Source organism: Pyrgilauda ruficollis, unplaced genomic scaffold (genome assembly GCF_017590135.1).
Source record: "Pyrgilauda ruficollis isolate IOZ18807 unplaced genomic scaffold, ASM1759013v1 scaffold15, whole genome shotgun sequence".
Taxonomy (NCBI): domain Eukaryota; kingdom Metazoa; phylum Chordata; class Aves; order Passeriformes; family Passeridae; genus Pyrgilauda; species Pyrgilauda ruficollis.
Window position 1 is genome coordinate 7,288,254 of NW_024513654.1, and position 20,089 is coordinate 7,308,342.

Consider the following 20,089-nt stretch of genomic DNA (forward strand, 5'->3'; position numbering starts at 1 on the left):
TAATAAAAAAAGCAGAAGCACTGCCTTAACTGTACATCCCTAGAGAATTGACACTTTGCACCAAAAATTACTAGCATTTTATATAAAGAGGTTTGCCTTACAACAAATGCACCCTGAGCACTGGAATTCAAAACAGATCTCACTGGCATGGGATCTGTGAAAGGCTTGGGCAGCCTGCCCTGTTCCACTGCTTCACTGATATAACCTGCAAACTGCAAACTGAGCAAAACAGATTATTCACATGCCAGTCACTGAATGTCATGGCCATGGCATTGGAGGAACAATTGTTCAGAAAAAAAGAGATAAACTTTTTTTGAAAGAAAATCCAGCACCATATATTTTTCAAATAGGAAGCCAAAAAGATATTAATTAAATCTCTGTCCAGCATTGCATACAAATGTAAACCAAATGGGCACAAGAGACTGCTTGCATTCCTTCTTTAGCCAGGAGTGTTTGAACAATTGTGAAAAAATACCTGTTTTGCTCTGCACTTAGCATTTTTAGAGGTAGCCTGAAGAGGAAGTAATGACTATGAAATATCTTAGGAAACAACTAAAGCCCAGTGGTGAGAGGACTCTCCTCTGCTGAACTTGCCAAACCAAAAGACATTTTTATATATGTGCATATAGTCAGTTATGGAAGAACTTAGAAGCCAAAGCAAAATTACTTTGTTCTCATGAAAGAGAAACTCTCATGCCCAAACGGCTCCCCATTTTCAGACAATTAGTACAAAACTCAGACGGATAAAAGGCATATTTCATAGGGACAGAACACAATGAAGCCCCAAGGTACAAAGGTGCTTTGCAGCTTCTCCCTCAGCCACTACCTCATCCTCACTTCTGCTCTGAGAGCACTGTCTTCTAGGAATGATACATGACATTCCAACTCTCGTTCTTTATTTCTGCAAAACTGGACAATTTCCTGAATAAAATGTAATGTTTGGATGTAAAAATGCTTAACAAAGTGTAGTTTCACTTACAGAGAGCCTGCAACTCTGAACGATCCCAGAGAGCCTCATGAACTTTACATATAATATACTGAATATACCAAAGCAGACAAAGTGAGCCTACTGCAGAACAAAAAAAAAAAAAAAAATCAACAGAAAGGCCAAGAGTGACATACAATACTGCCAAAACCTGTATTTTCCTTTTCTTCAAATTTTAGATCTCAAATGTTTCAAGTGCCTTCTGAGGGTTTGAGCCATTAGAGTGCATTTGGGTCATGTTCTGAAGCTTTGATATTAGACACATTTTTTAAATGAAAGCTGCAATTTAAGAAAAAATGATTGATGCAAGAAACATGAATTAAAAGAAAAAAATAGCTCAAATCCTTGAAAGATCTGACAATAATTACTACATGTAGAGCAGAAAATTAGTACATTTAAAACATAAATGTACTCATAAATGTTGAAGTAGGAGTTTTATTTTATTGTTCTCCTTAGAAACCTAATGATCCAGCACTGTGAGAACTAGCTGAGGGCATGAACCTGTCCTTACAGAGGCAAGCTGAAATTTTCAGGCAGTTAAATAAGAAGAGAGGTAGTTGCTAAACTCACCAGCAGCTATGTGACAGATTTTGCTGTAATTCTCCTCCAAATCTCATATGTAATGGAGTAACATGCATTAGCATGTCAAAGCCTTTTCTTAAACTGAAAACTCAAGGACTAGACTCAGCAGGAACAGGTAGAAAACACCTCCTATCAAACACAATCAAATATGTAAAACTAATGGTGAAATACTACCAAATGATAGAAATAGCGGGGGGAAAGTGTTGAAATCAGGAAAAAAAAAAACCCAAATGCTGTTCCTGTGGTAATTTAAACCACTAAATATTATACTTTTAAACTTTACTTTAGAAAACCACCAACCATCATGATAACCAGTATTAAATGAATTATACCCTCAATCAAGAAAAGACACTTTCTCAATAGAATAAGAGGGGTTTTATTAAATTTCCAGCAATAAGAATTCCTTTTTGTCCATTTGGTTTTGGGATTTGTGTGTGTGTCTCTGACAAAGTTAAAATCAACTGAATTTATTATATGATTGCTGCCAATTCTTCCCCTGCTGGAAAGCAGCAAAAGAAGCTCTGTGGGGAAATAATTGGGAAAAGATTTACTCTGCTATCTGCAAATAAAGCTGCAGTGATATCAATAGAATGGTGAATTTGACTCTTAACCCAGTATATTTTTTACCTGTAAGATGAATTGTACCATTCTGTGGAGGGAAATTATACAGAAGACTATGGCTGGATATTTTAAAATCTTATTCTTATGTACAGCAGACTATCAATAAGTTCTTATTTTTATGCACAGATCCTTACATTATTAAAAATGTAAGGACCATATATTTTAATAAATAAAATAGTATTTCTTCCACTTTTACAGAAGAGGTACGTCTAAGAAATTAATGGTCTGGACATTTATTAGAACTAAAAAAAGCAATACATTTTATAATTTTGAATTTATCCTTCCTACAACTATATAAAATATACTATGAGATGTGAGATTTAAAATAATACTTTTTCCCCAGTATTTTCCTTCCAACAAGTAGCTCTTCACTACAGAGGTTTTGAAGCCCAATTTTAGCCTAGTTCTTACATGGTGATGACAAAAGCTACAGACACACCACCAAGTGAAGGCTTTCATTTGCAAGAGCCCAGACTTACTGAAACTTCTCAAAGAATTATTTACTCAGTTGATCCCATCATTTTCATATTTTTATTCCTTGACTCCAGCAAAATTTCTCTCATTTAATATTAAAATTTGAACTTTGAAACAACCCCTTTGCATATTCTGCACATTCCCACAACCCTATTCCCTGAAAAGTTCCCTGTGCACAACCCTGCATATGGATACACCAAAATATATGGAATTTTGAAAACTGCTGTCAACAGAATTCTATGAGAAAATAAATTCAGCAGCTAGTAAATCAAATGTTAGAGAAAATAAACAAAACAACTGCCTTGAAGCAATAGTTTTCCCCTAAAAATATGGTTTAAGTCACCATTATTTTCCTGTTACTACCAATTGCATATTTCATTTTCAAAAAATTAAGGGGAAAAACAAGAAATCAAGTATTTTTATTTGTATCAGTTTTTAATGCTTACAGTCTAGTTACTTAGAATAATCAAACCATTCCAATAATTTCCTTGTGATCAGGAGATTACTAAATTTTTACCAACTGAAACTACCAACTTAACAGAAACAGAAATATTAACATTTGACAAATATATGAATATGTGACCATGTGATATAATCATGTTATCATGATCATATATGATTGTTTAAGAAACACTGTAAAACAAAATGAAAATGTGTGCTCCAAGCTGCTTTACAACACTAATTTTAATTTCAAATGGCCCTGTGCTTCATGCCAGCCAACAGCACAATCAAGAAATGAATGCAACTGAGAGATGGGTATGATAAAAAAATACACAAATAAATTAAAAAATAAATAAGATCTTCCATAAAAGCACAGAGTAACGGAAGAAGGGAGGGAAAAATAAAAGAAAAATAAAAAGTGTTGCAAACTTTCCCAGATTTCATAAAACCTCTGCCCACAAGGCACGGTGTGTACACAACAGAGCCCTGCAGCTATGACTTCTCAATCAATAGGATTCTTGACAGAAATATCAATTTAACTTTCTCACTGAACAGCCAGAGTTTGGAATTTTCGTTGACATACTTGTTTTAGCAAACCACAAGGCTGTAGGTTCGCTGCTGGCGTTGTAGGTTTTTAGCCTAACTAGTCACCAGCAAAATAACCCCAAAACATTCATCCAGAGCAATGGAGAACAGTATTCCCACTTGGAATCAAGTTTCAGATGATTTATACAGAATATAATAAAGTAATAAATACAAGGAAAGCATTGAGCTGATTTTGATTTCCCCTTGTCTTCTAGATAATGACTGCATATATCTTATGATACATTCAAGAGAGGTTGTGAGTGTACAAATTATTTTTAAAGAGGAAATAGATTTTCTAATTTTTTTAAAGCATAATACAAAATAAGTTCATATTCTTCATACTAAGTTTAGAATGAGTATGGGACTGCATTCAATGACTCATTAGTGATTGTTTTTTGGAATTTTTTTTAATGTTCTTCATCTCTTGATGTTCTAAGGGAAATATTTAAAAAAAAACATTTGACTTCCATACATGAAAGGATCACTCTCTAAAAACAACTGCAAGAGTAAATGACAAATTCTAAATGTATCATTTGATGATACGTCCTCTAACTAAAAATGTGTGGTTATTTGATTGAGTGCCTATGAACCCAACAGATGTTAATCTCACAATCTGAAATGTCACCACAGCCAAAAAAAAAAAAAAAACCTGAAAATGGCTGCTGGTTTTATTTCATCAAAAAAACCTTCCCCAACACTTAAAATATCAAAGGTTTTAACACCACAGCTTGCCCTGGACAAGCCTTTGGTTTGTGTATGAATCTAGAATGGGGATGTGTTATATGTGACTAAAAAACAGATTTTCAGTCTGAAACTGCAATGTTAAGTTCACTCTTGAAAAGTCAAAATTCAAATTTCTGTTTCATCTGTGTTGTGGAATTGCTGTCACTTCTGACAAAGCAAGTCCCCAACTAGGAAAACATTTTCTCTTCTATTTCAGTAAGTGAGGTAAAAGAACCTTTTAGGATACACAAACTCAGGACAGCAGACTGATACAGCTGAGCAGCACAACCAATCACGTGAGACAAAAGTTCCAAATCAGAGTAGAAAAAATAGTGATGAAACAGACACAGGACAAAGGACACCAACAACCACAGAGATACAGGAAAGGCTGGGGTGAAGGCCTGAAAAGGGTGCCCTATGTGGAAGGTAGTCAGTAAAGAATTGACATTTCAGCACAGAAACTGTTTTCTGTGGTTCAAGTGTTACAAAGGACAGAGGAGAAATTGTTGGTTTTTTCTTCCTGCTCTTTGTATAGTCAGAATGGCATCAATACAAGTCCTGGTAGCTGATAATCACATCACTCATTAACACCTAGAACTGATTAATTCTATGAGCACAAAAAGAGGGGAAAAAGACTTCTCAGTGAAGACTTAATTCAGAGCTTAAAGATATCATCATTTCGGCTTTTGTCATGATAAAATTTCATCACTTAGTCCTAATCTTGATTTCCCATCTCATCCTGAGAGTCTTCAATTAGCTGGACACAAAGTCCCAGAGGTAGCAGGGGAACAGCAGAGCTGCCAGCACAGCTCTTTCTCACGGATATACACAGATCCTCTGCATCAGAAATTTGTGTTTCTTTACAATTTATCAAGCAAAGTGTTACAGGTAGGATCCAAGCCAGTTCATTGAGTGTATCAAAGACAAATTCACAAATCTGGTGTAAGTGGATGTCCTGTGGCAGCCAGAGCAGAAGCTCCTGGCAGCTCTCCCTGCTGGGGAGGAGTCAGCTGGATTCATGTGCCTTCTCCCCACTTCCAAATAACACTGCTAAGGTAAGATTGTTGCCAGACACTATTAACATAATTATAACTGCAAAATTAAAAAAGTTCCTATCAAATAACATGGTGTACCTGCTAGAACAGACTGAAAGAAACGTCTTTAAATAAAAGGCTATTCACAATTAACTTCCATGTGTTATTTATCCTATTTGATAGGTTACTCCACTTAAGCACTTGATTGTTCTTAGGACTCCATTTGTTGTGAAGGTGCAAACTCTTCCACTGAACACAAGAGGCTATTCCAGCGCAAAAAAAGAGTACTTTCCATGACAGGTCTACACATTCCTATGGGCTCGATTTTATGATGTGGGAAAATGTCTAAAACACCTTAATAAGGTTCCAAGACCCTAGAAACTGAATCACTGTAGATTCCCATCAAAATAAGTGACAAACGTAATGAATGTCTTTACTAAATCATAGGTACTTTTTCATTAATACACCTTCCTATAATAATCTAATACACTTAATAACTTAACTATACACTTAACTAGACACTTAACTATAATAACTTAATACACTTTCCTATAATACACTATTATATTTTAAAAACTTAAGAGAAAGGAAGACAAATAGAAGCAATTCTCCAGTTTGTTCCTGGAAACAAAATGAATTTTTTAAAAGTCTTTAGTGCCTTCAAAAGATTACTAATATTTGTGATGTAATTCTTTAACTAAAGTCTAAGTAATAGTGAAATTTCCTGAGAAATGTAGGGAAGGCTATATCCACCACTAAAACATTAGCAGATGAATCACAAAACCCAGTACCAAAACAAGGATGTGAAATGGGAAAAATAGTGATTATTCACTAATCAAGGATTGCAATAACTTTAGGCTACATTGACTTGTACTCACAGTTGACACTGATCTCCTTTGATTCCCTTGGTTGTGCAAAAACATTTTCCTGTTTGCATGTGACAGATATTTGCATGTCCACTGCATGTGCAAGCTGTAAAATTAAAAAGGAAAAATGAGATTTCCTCATACATACTTAATTTGATAATTAAGTGAATATTTACAGATTTTAATACATCATCCCAAACACATTTCCTACAAGCTGTATTAAAATATATATCTATTATTGCTTCAATCATAATCTTTTTCAGAAAAAATCACTAGCATATCACTTTATTTCCTGCAGAGTTAAAAACTATTCCTGTGTCATTAAAGGCTGTCCTCCACACTTTGAGTAACAGCAGTTTGAGAAAAGCCATTAAAACCTACCATTTCAATGTGCAACACAGAAAATTATTCATAATTCATCTTTGCTACACAGGGTGAAATCCTGACCAATGACAAAGCCCATTTAGTCTGAAATGTCTAATTAAAGTACTATTGCAGATGTTTGGTAAAAGATCTAATATAATTGGAATTCTTGCTATTGACAAAAGTGAACAAAAAGAAATCTCTGAAACCATTTGACCAAAGGCAGAGCAAACACTCAGGTATAGTCCACAAGAAGAGTTTTCTAGAAGCAGGAAGCAGGCAACTTGAAAAGCTCCTGGATTCTGAACTGAAGGAGAATCACAGGAACAACATCAACCCTCCACTCCACTTTAAGGCCAAAGTAATCCTCTCCACAGTCGTCTGCTCACTGCCACTCTTGCTGCCTGATAGATTCTCACCTCAAAAACATTTTCCTATTCCCAGTTCTTGAGCACTCTTTTTCCTTTCCATGTTTATTTGTATTACTATCTTGTTTAGGCAGCCACTTTTTATTCCTAACCAAGTGTACCAAATTTACTAATCTCTCCCTGGTAAATGTGTCAATACATCCCCGCATCAATGGAATGACTCCCTGCTAATATTCACACCACACTTAAAGTCCTTCATTAATCCAAAGTAACTCTGAACCTACCATGACGTTCATATTAGGCTTTCACTGAAGTTTTAATTATGACTAAGATAAAGGATTTAATATATGAGGTCCTGCTTGGGAACAGATATGGTACCAAGCGGTGACCTGTATAAGATAAAAGTTTATTCTCTACTTTATAATCACTGAATTCCTATCACAGACTGAGTTTTAAACTTCCCTTATACTGATAAGGAATAACACACAATAAATCCTTCTTTGACAGTGTCCCATCCCATATACACTCCCACCTCTCTGTCTCAGTCTAAAACAAATAGATGAGAAGGTACTAGACACATAAAAACCTAATTATATGTAAGATATTATTGAAATCACTTGTCCATTTCAGGACTTCAGTGGTTTGTTCAGCCCTCAGAGGGCTCATTAAACAGCCAGCTGAACTTAAAGAAGAATTCTTACTAAGGAGATGCCAGGCATTCAATCTGTTTGCCAGAAACACCAGAAAGAAACACCAGAAATTTCTAAGCAGCACATAGTGATGTGTGATGCTTTTCTCTGTTTCATAACACAACACTTCTGAAAAATACCTGCAGTTACCACAAAATCCTACATGTTGTAAGTCTGCTATCCTCTTGACACTCTACATTAAATGTTCATTGAAGTGCTGCCACTACATTATCAGTTACCTTTTCCCAAACCCATTCATATCTTCCACTCTACATTTATGGAATTATTATTTAGGCACTTTAAGCTGAAAAAGCCTCTTCACAAAACTTAATTTTAATTGTGTAAATCTTTGCAATGCTTTCAGTGAAAAATACAGGAATACATTCTTAGCAGTTTATTCTGCTCATAGTTAAGTGCTCTTAACAGTGATGCTCCATAACAAGACAGCACAAAACTTATAAAGGAGCTAAAAGGGTGAATTCTGAAGCACATTCCAAAAGCTCTTAGTGTTTTGACAAATATAAAAGCTATTGCCAACTAACCTTAATTGATTGCTCCTACAATTATTGTTCATTTAATAGGAAGTAGATCACAAGTGTGGAAGTGGAAAACATAAGTGATTATATAGTAGCAGCACTTCAGTGAACATTTTATTACTCTCATTCAGCAAGTTCCTACTAACCTCACTGTTCCTGGATAATACCACGGAAAAAGACAACACCTTTGCATTTACACTTTTTAAATCTAGAAAAAAATCTGTTACACAGCAATGAAAGCATATTTTAATATGCTTTTTATATGCAGTTAATTATCTCAGGCTTGCAAGTGTGTGATGAAAAATGGATTCCTACCAATCTGTAGATCTCTATGTAGGGGTAACCCAAAACCAATTCATTTTAGCCATCACTGCTGTTACTGAAGCAAATGTGAGTGTATACAATAAAAGAAATGCAATAGCAGAAGCAGGACAATATTGTAGGACATTTGGAAGAAGACTGACATTCTTCCATTACCCCAATATTTCTGTACTCCTCTACACATATTTTCTTTAATATTTTCTCTATGTTTCTCTCTGCTTAACCACTCTCAGTGAGTGGTTTTCCCTGGGATAATAATGTAGCCAATAGTTAAAACTGCAGCTAAGGTAGGATCTTTCCCAGCCTAATGCTACTAGTTTTGCTACCTTGAAATTCACAAAGTCTTGGGATCAGTTTTAAAATCATATTTTGTACCAATCATTGTAAGCTGTCAGAAATCAGGAAAAGAGATTCAATTTATATTTTCCATACTTTGAGTCCAACACTTGAGTTCATTCACTGAAAGGAATGTCAAGAACTGGAACAGGCTGCCCAGGGAAGCAGTGAATTCACTGTTCCTGGAGGGATTTAAGATCTGTGGATGTGGCACCTGGGGATGGGGGTTTGTGATGGGCTTGGAACTCCTGGGGTAATGGTTGGAGCGGGTGAGCTTAGAGGTTTTCCCCAAACTAAATGATTCCATGATTCTGTGTACTTTGTGCTGCAGCCTTGGACAGAAACAGTGAGTTCGGCCCAACTTCAAGTCTTCCCATAATAACTCTGTGCATTCATCTCCAACTGGGGCTTATATCATGCACACCTGCTTTTGTTTAAACAGCTATTTTAAATACTTGATTACTGTGCTTTTTACCAATAATTAAATTTTTAAAATAAATAATCTATGGCTCCCAATAAAAAGCTACTTAAAATATAGACTTTAAACCTTTGTTATGTTTTACATATTAAGTGAAATGATGACATTAGAGCTTTAATAACAACAAGGAAAAAACTCACCCTTGCAATATCTACTCTATTTTTAGGGAAATAGCAGCTCAAAATACTCTTTTGTACAACATGTAGATTATAAGTGGAACAGAAAGATTGTACGAAAACAATATAATCCAGTAGAGCAAATCCATGCTGCAAAATCACAACCCTATAGAATTTATTAAATAATAAATCCACTGTATGATTGACTCCAAGTTGCCAGCTCAGCATATAAATGTTCTTGCTGACAACAAAAGAATACTCATCACTACTTCCATGCAGTGTGCATTTTAAACAATTGAATTTAAAAACACTTATTGTTTAGCCCCCATCTCCAACATACAGCTGCAAGAGCATTTTTCTCTCAAACAGAGCTCACTACAGATGGTGATTTAAGTAAATATGTTTGCTTACATGAAAGGTTGCTAAAGTAGAGCTGCACATGGATAATTACTACAAGACACCTTGCTGATGTTTTTCAAAGGAAAGCTATGACAATGCTATTAAATAGAGCGGTGCTACTTTGTTAATTTTGCTAACATTCAAGACATAAGTTAAATCAAAAGAAAAGGAGATACAGTGTTTCTCTTAGAATAGGCTAAGTAAGAAATAGCAAGTATAAACTTCTATTAGATCTAAAATTTTAATGCTCAGTTTCCCTGTAAATGTTCACCTATGTAATCTATTAGTCCTCTCATGTGGCAACTGCCCTACAGAGACTATTTTCTACATTAGTAATATGGCAAAACCATGTAGTCATTTAATTCTCTAGAAATGTGTATTTAGCTAGAAGCCCCTGATACCCTTTTCGCAGTCAACAATTGCTTTTGTAGGAAATACATCCATTCAGCCTTTGAGACAGGAAATGTAACAGCAAAAAGATGTGCCCAATAACATTTCTGTAATATCATTAATTGAGTAGCATTAAAATTAAGCTAAAGAACTCTGTAAAGCAATGACCAATAAAAGGAGTACAAAGAAAAAAAAAGAAAAAGGAAAAAGCTGCTATTGGAACATACTACTGTACATGCAGAAATGGAACTGTCATTTTACAGTGACATGATTATCCTCCAAAACAAATCAGTCTTAATAGCATAATTAGCACACACATAACTAATTTCATTTTCCTTTTTCTTGTTTTACCTTGTGATTTATATTTCTTTGGTCTCAAATTAATTTATTTTTTATAGTAGCCTAATAGCACAGAAAAGAAAAGACACAGGTGTATTAACACAATGCTAAGGACTGTGAGACAGAGAGAAAAGGTAAACAGAATAGACAAATATTTTGGATTTCTGTCACTCAGATATGGAACTTAAAGTCATATTAAAACACACAATTTCACTCAAGCTTGAACTGACAGAACTGAGATCATGTGACAACTGGTAAGGCAATTATTTTTTCCTGAAAAGCAACAGTCAACAATCTGGAAATCACAGGTGTCACCTCCTTAGCTTTCAGGACTAAACATACATTCCAGAAGAGGGATATTTATCCTAATAAACCCAGAAACAACAAACAGACTGATTATCTGTGGCAGAAATCAAAATTTAGTTTGGTTGAACTTAAAAACCACCTTCATCAATTATAGGCTTGTATTTGTTCTTTAGCCATTTTTGCACTGGTAAAATAGTTTCTATTTCATTATTCGTTCTGTTCGAAGCATTCATGCTGAAAAGTGAATTGATTTCTTTTGTTTATTTGTAATAAATACCTCTCAAGCAATCACAGTAAAGCTGTCTTTAATCATCAGCAACTAACAGTATAAAGACAGCTTGGAAAACCATAATTTTGCTTTATACAAGTAGATAATGAAAATGTAACACGCAAGATTAACACTGAAAGAAAGACAGGATCTTTCTTCTTGTTAGGAACTGAGCAGAATCTTAAACAATTAACAAGAGTAATGCTGTGCCTGAATCTCTCATGCCAATACTGAGCCACGGTACAGAATTTTTATAGCTTGCTGTTGGAATAATATGCATTTTCTACCAAAAAAAACGCTGAACCAAAACATTGCCACATGAACTCGCAAAATACAGTAGCAGCAATTGCATGTTTTCCTTGTCAATCTGTTTGAAAAACTGAAACTTTTACACTAGCTTTGAACATAGAAAACTGAAAAATTCCAAGTGAAATTATTAATACTACTTTATTTGGAGATAAATTTAACATGCCATACTTATCAGCTTCCTTTTCATTCCTTCCACTTATTAATTTCATTTCTAAACATATTAGTTACCAAAAACTAAATTGCCCACAAACTTTAGACTGGGTTAACCTACAGATTTTAGAAATTCAACTCAAAACTGAATCCCATATCTGAGGCATGGGACAGTTTTTTACGTATTCAAGCATTTAAAGAGACCTTTCACAAGATTCAAAATATTATTCTCTAAATTATTCTTAGTTTTCTCAGCTGTGAAGAGATTTCTCACATGAAAACACAGGAGAAAACCAGGATTATTTTAAAAAAGAAGTCATTTCAAATCTGACAGACAAACTTTTACCAGATTTAGTAAAAACTGAAACAGTGAGTCTTGATAGTTATTTTCAAAGCAAAATTATAAGGTGAAGATTTTGGATACATTCATGGCCCAATGTTCATACCGAAATGTGTTTAAGACTTTTTCAGACAATAAAAGGCCCAGTACCTACTATTATTATTGCTGTTGTTGTTGCTGTTATGTCTTTTTTAATTTTCTTAAGACAGCAGCTTCTGTACTATTATGGAAATTTTGGTCAAAAAGCTCCTTTCATCAAAAGGCTGTTAGTTTTCTCCCCATTCTCTCTAAAGAGAACACTTCGGAAGTTATAGCAAAAAAAAATTAGAAATATTATTATAAGGCAGTATGAAATGCAAAACTATTTAAAAGCATTCAAAAGTTATTCATAGCAGCCTTAAAGGTAAAAAAAATTCCAATCTAAGGTGAAAAACATCTGAAGTCAACAACTGGTGATTGCAACTATTTGTGTGTATTTGGTCATTCAGAGTAAAAGCCCAAAGAAAAGAAATGATTTCTACAATTTATCAAGAAAAAGTGCCACAAAATGTAAAGAAGTCAGCAAATCATTTCCCTCCCTTGGCCATTAGGACATACAAAATACAACTGATTTTTAATGTATTCCATTGCAAGGGAGGCTTTTTTTTCCTAAAATAACTAATGCGGTTTGGCATTATAATGTACTTCATTTAGCACTCAGAAAATGAAGACAGAATCAACTGCAATCAAACTGAAATGCCATTACAAGTTTTTTTGAGGATCTTCCTTCGATCAGTTCAGGAATGAGCTGCACAATGCCACAAAATCTATTTTCTTACCAGCTCAGGGGGGTTCCCAAGCCCCCCTAGGAAAAGGGGTAACCATTTCAATCCAAAACACAAATAGAAGAGGAGATACAGAAACTAAAAACAAGCAAAATTCCTGCTTTTTCTATTGCATTTGGGATGTGAAGACTGGTTTTAGTCAAAGGCTTATTTGAGGATCAAGTAACAGTGATTTAAGAAAATGTCATCTTCAGCTTGCAGCTGCCTGCCCCCAGTGCCCCCTGAGCCAGACACAGCATCTCCGTGAGCTCTTGACATCCCCTTCAATACAGGGTAAAATATGTTTGTTTATCAGAGGCTGACAAAATCAGTACATTTCTAGACAGCTGAAAGTTTCTAAATCATGTCCTGCCTACCTCCTCTAGGAACATCATTTGGAAACCAATGGATTTACACATTTCATTAGGAAGGTGAACGTACTGATCTAAAGCTCAGACAGCACATCAGAAATACATTTTCTAAGTATTCCTTACCACATAAAATAAATTTATAGCATGTAAACCTGAAAAAAACCAAAAAAATAAGAAGGCAGAGCAACTGGTTCATCATTGTCAGAAACTGTGCTCCACAAGAGCATACAGGAGGACTTGATCACTAACATCAGTGAGAGCAAGAGAATTGTCATTAATCATTGCAAGTAGATTAAATAAGCACAGAGATAAAGGAATATAATATAAATCAAACTGCTGTATCTCTTCAATATCTGTAAAAGCTATAAGTGGTGATCAATTAAAAGATGCCTGAATTCAAAGTTCTCAGGATAAGATGCTGAACAAGCACAAAATGCCTGCTACTTACACAGATTAAGACAGCACAAGTTATTCTTATTCTTTTTACTATTTCAGATATTTTTGCTGCACAGTAAACCTCAGAAACAGTTTAAATTAAGTTTTTTTTCATTTTTCTTTTTAAAAACGCTGCCTTGTTCCAACTCCACTTGAGTAAATTAGAATCAACTTTGCTGGATGGAAAAGTTATACAAAGCAGCCTAGCGTAGCCATCAGGCTTAAGGAACAAAACTGTAGTTGATACAATTGCTTACTAGTGATTTAACTACACAATTACACTGTGATTGTTCAGGAATGGAAAGAAAACTTTCTTAGGCAAGAAAAAAAGTCAGTGGTTCTCCATAATCAACCATTCCAACAGCAATTCTAAGGTGATGCCTGAACCAGTTCTTTGCCATGCTGACTGTTCCTAAAATCACATCATTCTGCAATGAGCACACACATCCTGGTTCAGGAAGGCAAATTTAGAGAAAAAAGAGGTAGCTTAAAACAGTTGCACTTGATAGAAAGTTTATAAAAATCTTCTGCATGCAGTCAAGGAAAATACATCAAAAATGTTAAACATGTTGAACAGGCATCCTGTCAAAACCTTTTGAAATCCCACAGCCACACAAATAATCTCCCTCTGGAGGTTAATCATGATACATTCAACAGTTTTCTTCTTTTTTCTCTCATAAAATTATGAGCATCTGAATGTCTATTGATACTTGACAATGATACTTTCCTTAAAGTGTAACTCCAGGTCCTTCACTTAACATTATTCTAAGTAGGTTATGGAATACAAATGCATCTATAAAAAGTTTCCTAATTTTAGTCTGAGTTTTTTGTTTGAACTTACAATTAATTGTGCTAGAAATCATACTTTATAATATAGCTCTAATCTACAAAAAAAAAAAAACAAAAAAAAACCAAAAAGAACATTTTCTGTGTATGCAAGAGTTAGCAGTATATTGAGAAGTTTGCTTAGCACATTTTGCTTGGCAGTCAAAAAAAAACTGGAACAATAATTTTTAAAGATGTCTTTTGCCAAGTTCCTCAACAAAGTTTTTCCTATGGCAAGCCACTTCTGGTTTAGTAGCACAGGAGTGATTTTGAATACATTCTGATTGAAGTGAACGTAATTTAAATTCATAACTAAGCCCAAAAACAGGTTTCACTCAGTGTTCAGACTATCTTGGACACTGTTCAATAAACAGCATTCATTAAAGGAAGAAAAATAAATTTTCAAATCACCTTTGGGGAAAAAGGTCTTCTTAAAAGAGTGTTTATTCTGACTACACAAAATCTGCAAAAAGCAACATGAGACTTTTCTTGAATAGCTTATTGTGCTAGAATCTCTTTTCTTTGTGTTTCACATGAACCAAGAAGCCCTTTTCCTTCAACTAAAACCAAATTCCAGCATTTTAGTTAATATTAAACACTTTTATTCTATGATAAGGTAGATTAATTTGAAAAACCAAGGAATTGGTGTCTTCTTTATTCAATACTGAAAGTTAAAAAATAAATTATGGAAAACAAAACAAAACACCACTACTACTGCAAAATGGGATTTCTTGACAGTCCCCTCATTCGTCAAAGCCTTCTGATATTTTGTTTGTACAGCATGAACAAAATCATGTTATCTGCTGGAACTTAGTGAGATTTTCTTTGTCTGAATAATCTTAAATTACAGCTTCTTATCACAGAGTTTTGCTGTGAACTTGTGACACACTGTTTCTTACAAACCAAGGTACAAGCAAACAGGTTGTTCTGATTTAGTTCCATATTCTAGTACCTGAAGTACCCCATATTCTTTCTTCCGCTGACTTCCAGCATTTACCTGTTTTTATATAAAATGTGTTTATTCACATAGGCTCCTGTGGTCTTGTGTCATAAGTATCCAATCCACTGAAAATCCTTTTTTTCTGTGACTAACCTTGAAGTGCCTGGACTAAAAGATACTTGTGATTTTTTTTTTTTTATTTCATACTTAGTCACTGTTAAAATAGGGCTTCTAGAATACAATATTTAACCTAATACAAAGTTTCCCATAAATTTCAGACAGGTAATGATGGAATGCCAAATGTGTGATCTTGCACCAGTGAAGTCCACAAATACAATTCCCTACATGCTAGACATAAACCAGCTAAGCAGAAAAACTATATAAAACCTCTGTATCCCAAGTTGCCATTTCAAACTCCAAGTGAGTCAAAACTCTCATTTGAATATTTGTTCTACTTTAGGAAGATGCAGAAGTAAATGCTTTTGCTGATGTTTATACTGCTAATTGAGGATATTGGGCTTCCTACATTTCTGGTTTTTTCCAGCAGATGTCAGTTAAAAGTTCTTTGCCTTCATTCTTAGTCCTACCTTAAACAGGACTCATAGCCCTAGAATATAAAATTTTGGACCAGAAACCTTTTTGAAACAGAACTTTGTGTTGTAGAAGGAAAAAAGTCCAAGTTTACAGCTGTCTCTTGATGAAGCTTTAAATGCAAGACTTTCTCCTTTTTGGACTCCAAAAAGCCACTTCTCAGGCCAATAGCACCTGCCCAACTTATTCTGTTGAAATAGCATCATCCATCAATTCCTAAAGCTGTTGATCTCCAGGTGTTTTAAGACCAAAACTCATAGAAAAAAGGCAGCATATTTGATATTTACTAAATCAAAGTATTCTTAAGGAAACAATTCCATATTTAGGTTTATTGTCATAAACAAAGTCATACAAATTTATATTCAGATGCTTTATATTTGATGCTTCTCTACCTGCCCTATGTAACCCCAAACTACAGGTAATTCTAAAGCTATGTAGCAACAGTGTTAAAATGAAAAATTAAGACTTCTGCTATCTGTTCACTCATTGCTTAAATAACTTTTTGAAACCTTGAAAAATAAGTCTAAATGTAAATTATCAGGTACCTTTCTATCAACCACATACACAACAATTTTTAAAAAAAAAAAAAGTGAATAAAAACTGTTTTCCTTGTCATGTTATCAAGTTTTTCCTTTATGAAAGACAGGTTGCTTTTGGTAATGTTTGAAATTATGTAATCTGCTGTCCATCAAATTTCATGTACAAATGCTGTGTACATATTCATATATACACACGTAACTATATTCTAAGAATATGGCTGCGGAGCAAACAAAGGCATCAAATGTGACAAATGGGCTCTATGGGCCAATTTCCCTGGGATCTATTTCCATTGGATTTCCTTAGGACATTTCTCCTATTTTTCCATAGATAACCTAATTCAAATTGATGTTTTTGTTGCTAAAAAATCAGAATGCGTATTACTTAAAAGGATGTGTATTAGAGTGGGGTTTGGTGTAGGCACCCCATCTAAGGAGCTCCATAATTACTTTAAGGTAATCAAACTGGATTCTTTTTCTAAATATCTAACACACTGATTGCCCTCTGTGCTCTACAGAAACAGAGCTCTGTCTGTTCTTGAGGGTGCCCATGGCAGCTTTTAAGTCTTTCTTTTGGAGAAGAAAGGAAGGAAATCAGAATCAGCTCCTCCACAGAGGGTCATGATGAAAACACATTATGAAGGTTGCCACTGCTGAATAGGTAAAAATGACAGAAATAGTGCCAGAGAAAACAATTTGTAAAGTCACCCATTAGGCACCTTTAAAAGTTAGATAGAACCTAAAATCCAAGGAGAACATTGTCAATCTGCTGCCAGGATGAGTTTAACATCTTTCTCATGTCTCTCTTTCACAGACACTTACAGTAATGGCTTGTGGCACCCTTGGCCTCTTCTCTCCAAACCCCACATCTCAGCTGTCAGTAACTGAGCAGACTAATCACATTTTCTGAAGAACAAGATTTGAACTCCATGGAAGAGCATTCTCCAGATATAACTTCAGTGACAACACATCACTAATAAGTTTTAGTTTTCATTCTTTTAACCAATACTAATAATTACAAATATGTATCTATAGAATTAATCTACTGCTGGGTTAAATTTCACCAAAGTCCTTCAACCTAAAGTACTTTAAAGTAACTCTGACAACTTAGTCTTTTATTGATACCTGTCTGATTTACTTTTGTTAATGTCTTGAGGCATTTCCTGTAGTTACATACCAGTTGGGTGGCTCATGTCTAGATGCCAAAGTTTATGTGGAATGCATTCAAGCAGCAGCATGTGTAGATGTATGCACATAGGTGTACAAATATAGGTGATGCACACATGGTGTACATTTGCTAAAAACATACTGATTTTTGATAATGGTTTGAAGATCTCATAAAAAAATCAGATGTTTCCAGTAAAAGATTAACTTTACCTTTCCAAACAGAATGATTACAAATCAAATGTGAGGGAAGCTGCTGCATTTGGTATTACAAGCATCTATTGTGTGATTACAGAAAAGGAAAAGATCTATAAAAGTAACAAAAATGTTACAGACTTGCTTAAAAAACATCGCCCCAACAGCCTGTGTGGTTGGAAACTTTTACAGGATGGTCATCAGTGTCTCAGGTGCCTTTAAGGGCTGCTTAGAGAACAATCTAAGTGCAAGTTAAGACACAATGCTCCTGCTGTGCTGGGACTCAGTCTCCTTCTGCAAAAGCAACAATGGCAGCACAATTCTGGGAAAACTGAATGCTGCTTGGAATGTTATCCCGTTATTAAAGAAAATGACAATACAGAAAAATGCTTATGTTATCTTATTATTATTAAATGTGTTATACATTCATTGTGTGTGTCATTAGTTACTGTAAAGAATTTTTTACTGGCATCTCATAAATTGTAATGATAATTTTTAAAAATAGCATTCATAAAGAAAATGACAAGGTGATAAGCAGCTAGAGCAATTTTTTTTAACACTGACAACTAAGTGGATGATTAATAAGTTTGAAAATAATACTGAAAAACATCACTAAGATGAAACAAAATTGTTCCAAGCAATCTCCCATAGAGCTTTTTTTGGTACTTTATGTGCAGTCTGTAGTACACACATAACTATCTTTTTCTAGAATTTCTATTTTAAAATTGTGTATCTCCCAGAAACGCAGAACATAACACAACAAGACCCTGAACAAAACAAAACACCAAGAGAAACCACCAAGACAGCAAGCCAGGACCTGTTCCCACCTACAGTCAAAGCTGCTTTATTTCCAAAATCCAATATTATTCAATGATGAATTTTCTGTTACTGAATTTCAATATTCATGCCTTCACAATCATCCCTCAAATGGGACTTGAGCAAAATTTAGAAAAAAATTCAATCAAAGTGATTTGAAATATCTGCTTTCAAGCTCTTCAACACCTTAGACTGAAAGGCTGCCCAGGTGTCCCAGGAACAGACAAGGCTGAGCTGTGATTCTCTCATCTAATCTTTACCACAAAATAGAATGTGCCTTATTCTGCTCAAGACAGGGTTTGACTACTTAAATATTTCTGGCACAGGCTGACAGCACTGAATTAGCACTCCAAGGACTTTCCATGGATTTGCTTGGCCTGGAAACCCAAAACTGTCTCTTCCCAGAGCACCCGATTCCCTCATGCTCAGAATCACCTCTGCCTTCCCTCTTATTTTCTTATACATTGAGACAACTCTTCAAAAGGATGCTGAACTTGACCTGGTAACTTGACCTGCTGTAACTTGACCTTGGTAACTCTTCATGCTTTCTTTGCTAGACAGGGGGTTTGGATGACAAATCTTAAGCATGTGCACACAGTCTGGACCTACTAATTTGTGCACTACCATTTATTTCCAACAAGGAATGCAGATCTTTTTGTACAACTTAAAATATTTCATAATTTAAGGTAAGAAATCAATTTCATTTTCTATTGTGGCTACCTATTTGACACCACAGACTATCTGAAACCATTTTAATTAGTATAAGAACAGATAACTAACAGATTACAGTCACAGAACTTCCCTTATCATAAAAGACCCCTGCAATTTATTACTGATTTTTGTACAGAATGCAGCAATGAATCAAATATAAAATAATTCAAACTATATATTTGTACAATGAAATGTCAGAAAGAACTGAAGGAGCACATATATCTTCACTGCAAGCCACATCTTAGGACAACTGAATATAAAGCTCATTTTTACACCAAGAATACAAATTCTAACTCTCATTCTCTGTATTGAAAAGAGACTTCAAGTGACAGAATTTAAATGAGTAATTGGTATTAGGTATGGTGATTTCAAGAAAAAGAACAGTAATGATTTCTTTAAAAATATGACTATTGCCAAACTATTGCCCATCAGCAGCCAAAATACCACATTTCTGACACAAATAAACCAGAGTCTCAGCTACAGGGGAAACCTGCATAGGACAGAATGCTTTTTAACTGCACAGTAACTAAAATGCTACAGATTCAAAAATAAGTAGTATACAAATTAGTGACATCTTAGCAACATTAAGGACCCAAAATATGGTAAATATCCACAGCCATAGGGCTATACACAGCTCATTTTCCTATATAATCAGAATACTTCATCCTCACCCAATACCACCC

The 20,089-nt window shown here is 34.7% G+C and overlaps 1 protein-coding gene across 4 annotated transcripts in view; it reads right to left on the bottom strand.

Annotated features, from left to right (window-relative positions):
- The window catches only part of ATRNL1 (attractin like 1), a 433,970-nt gene that overhangs the window by 296,198 nt on the left and 117,683 nt on the right, over positions 1-20,089 (bottom strand). For all 4 annotated transcript variants that reach the window (XM_041461314.1, XM_041461315.1, XM_041461313.1 and 1 more), the window contains exon 20: positions 6,324-6,417. In XM_041461314.1, the coding sequence (XP_041317248.1) occupies positions 6,324-6,417 (94 nt within the window). The remainder of the gene's footprint in view (positions 1-6,323; positions 6,418-20,089) is intronic.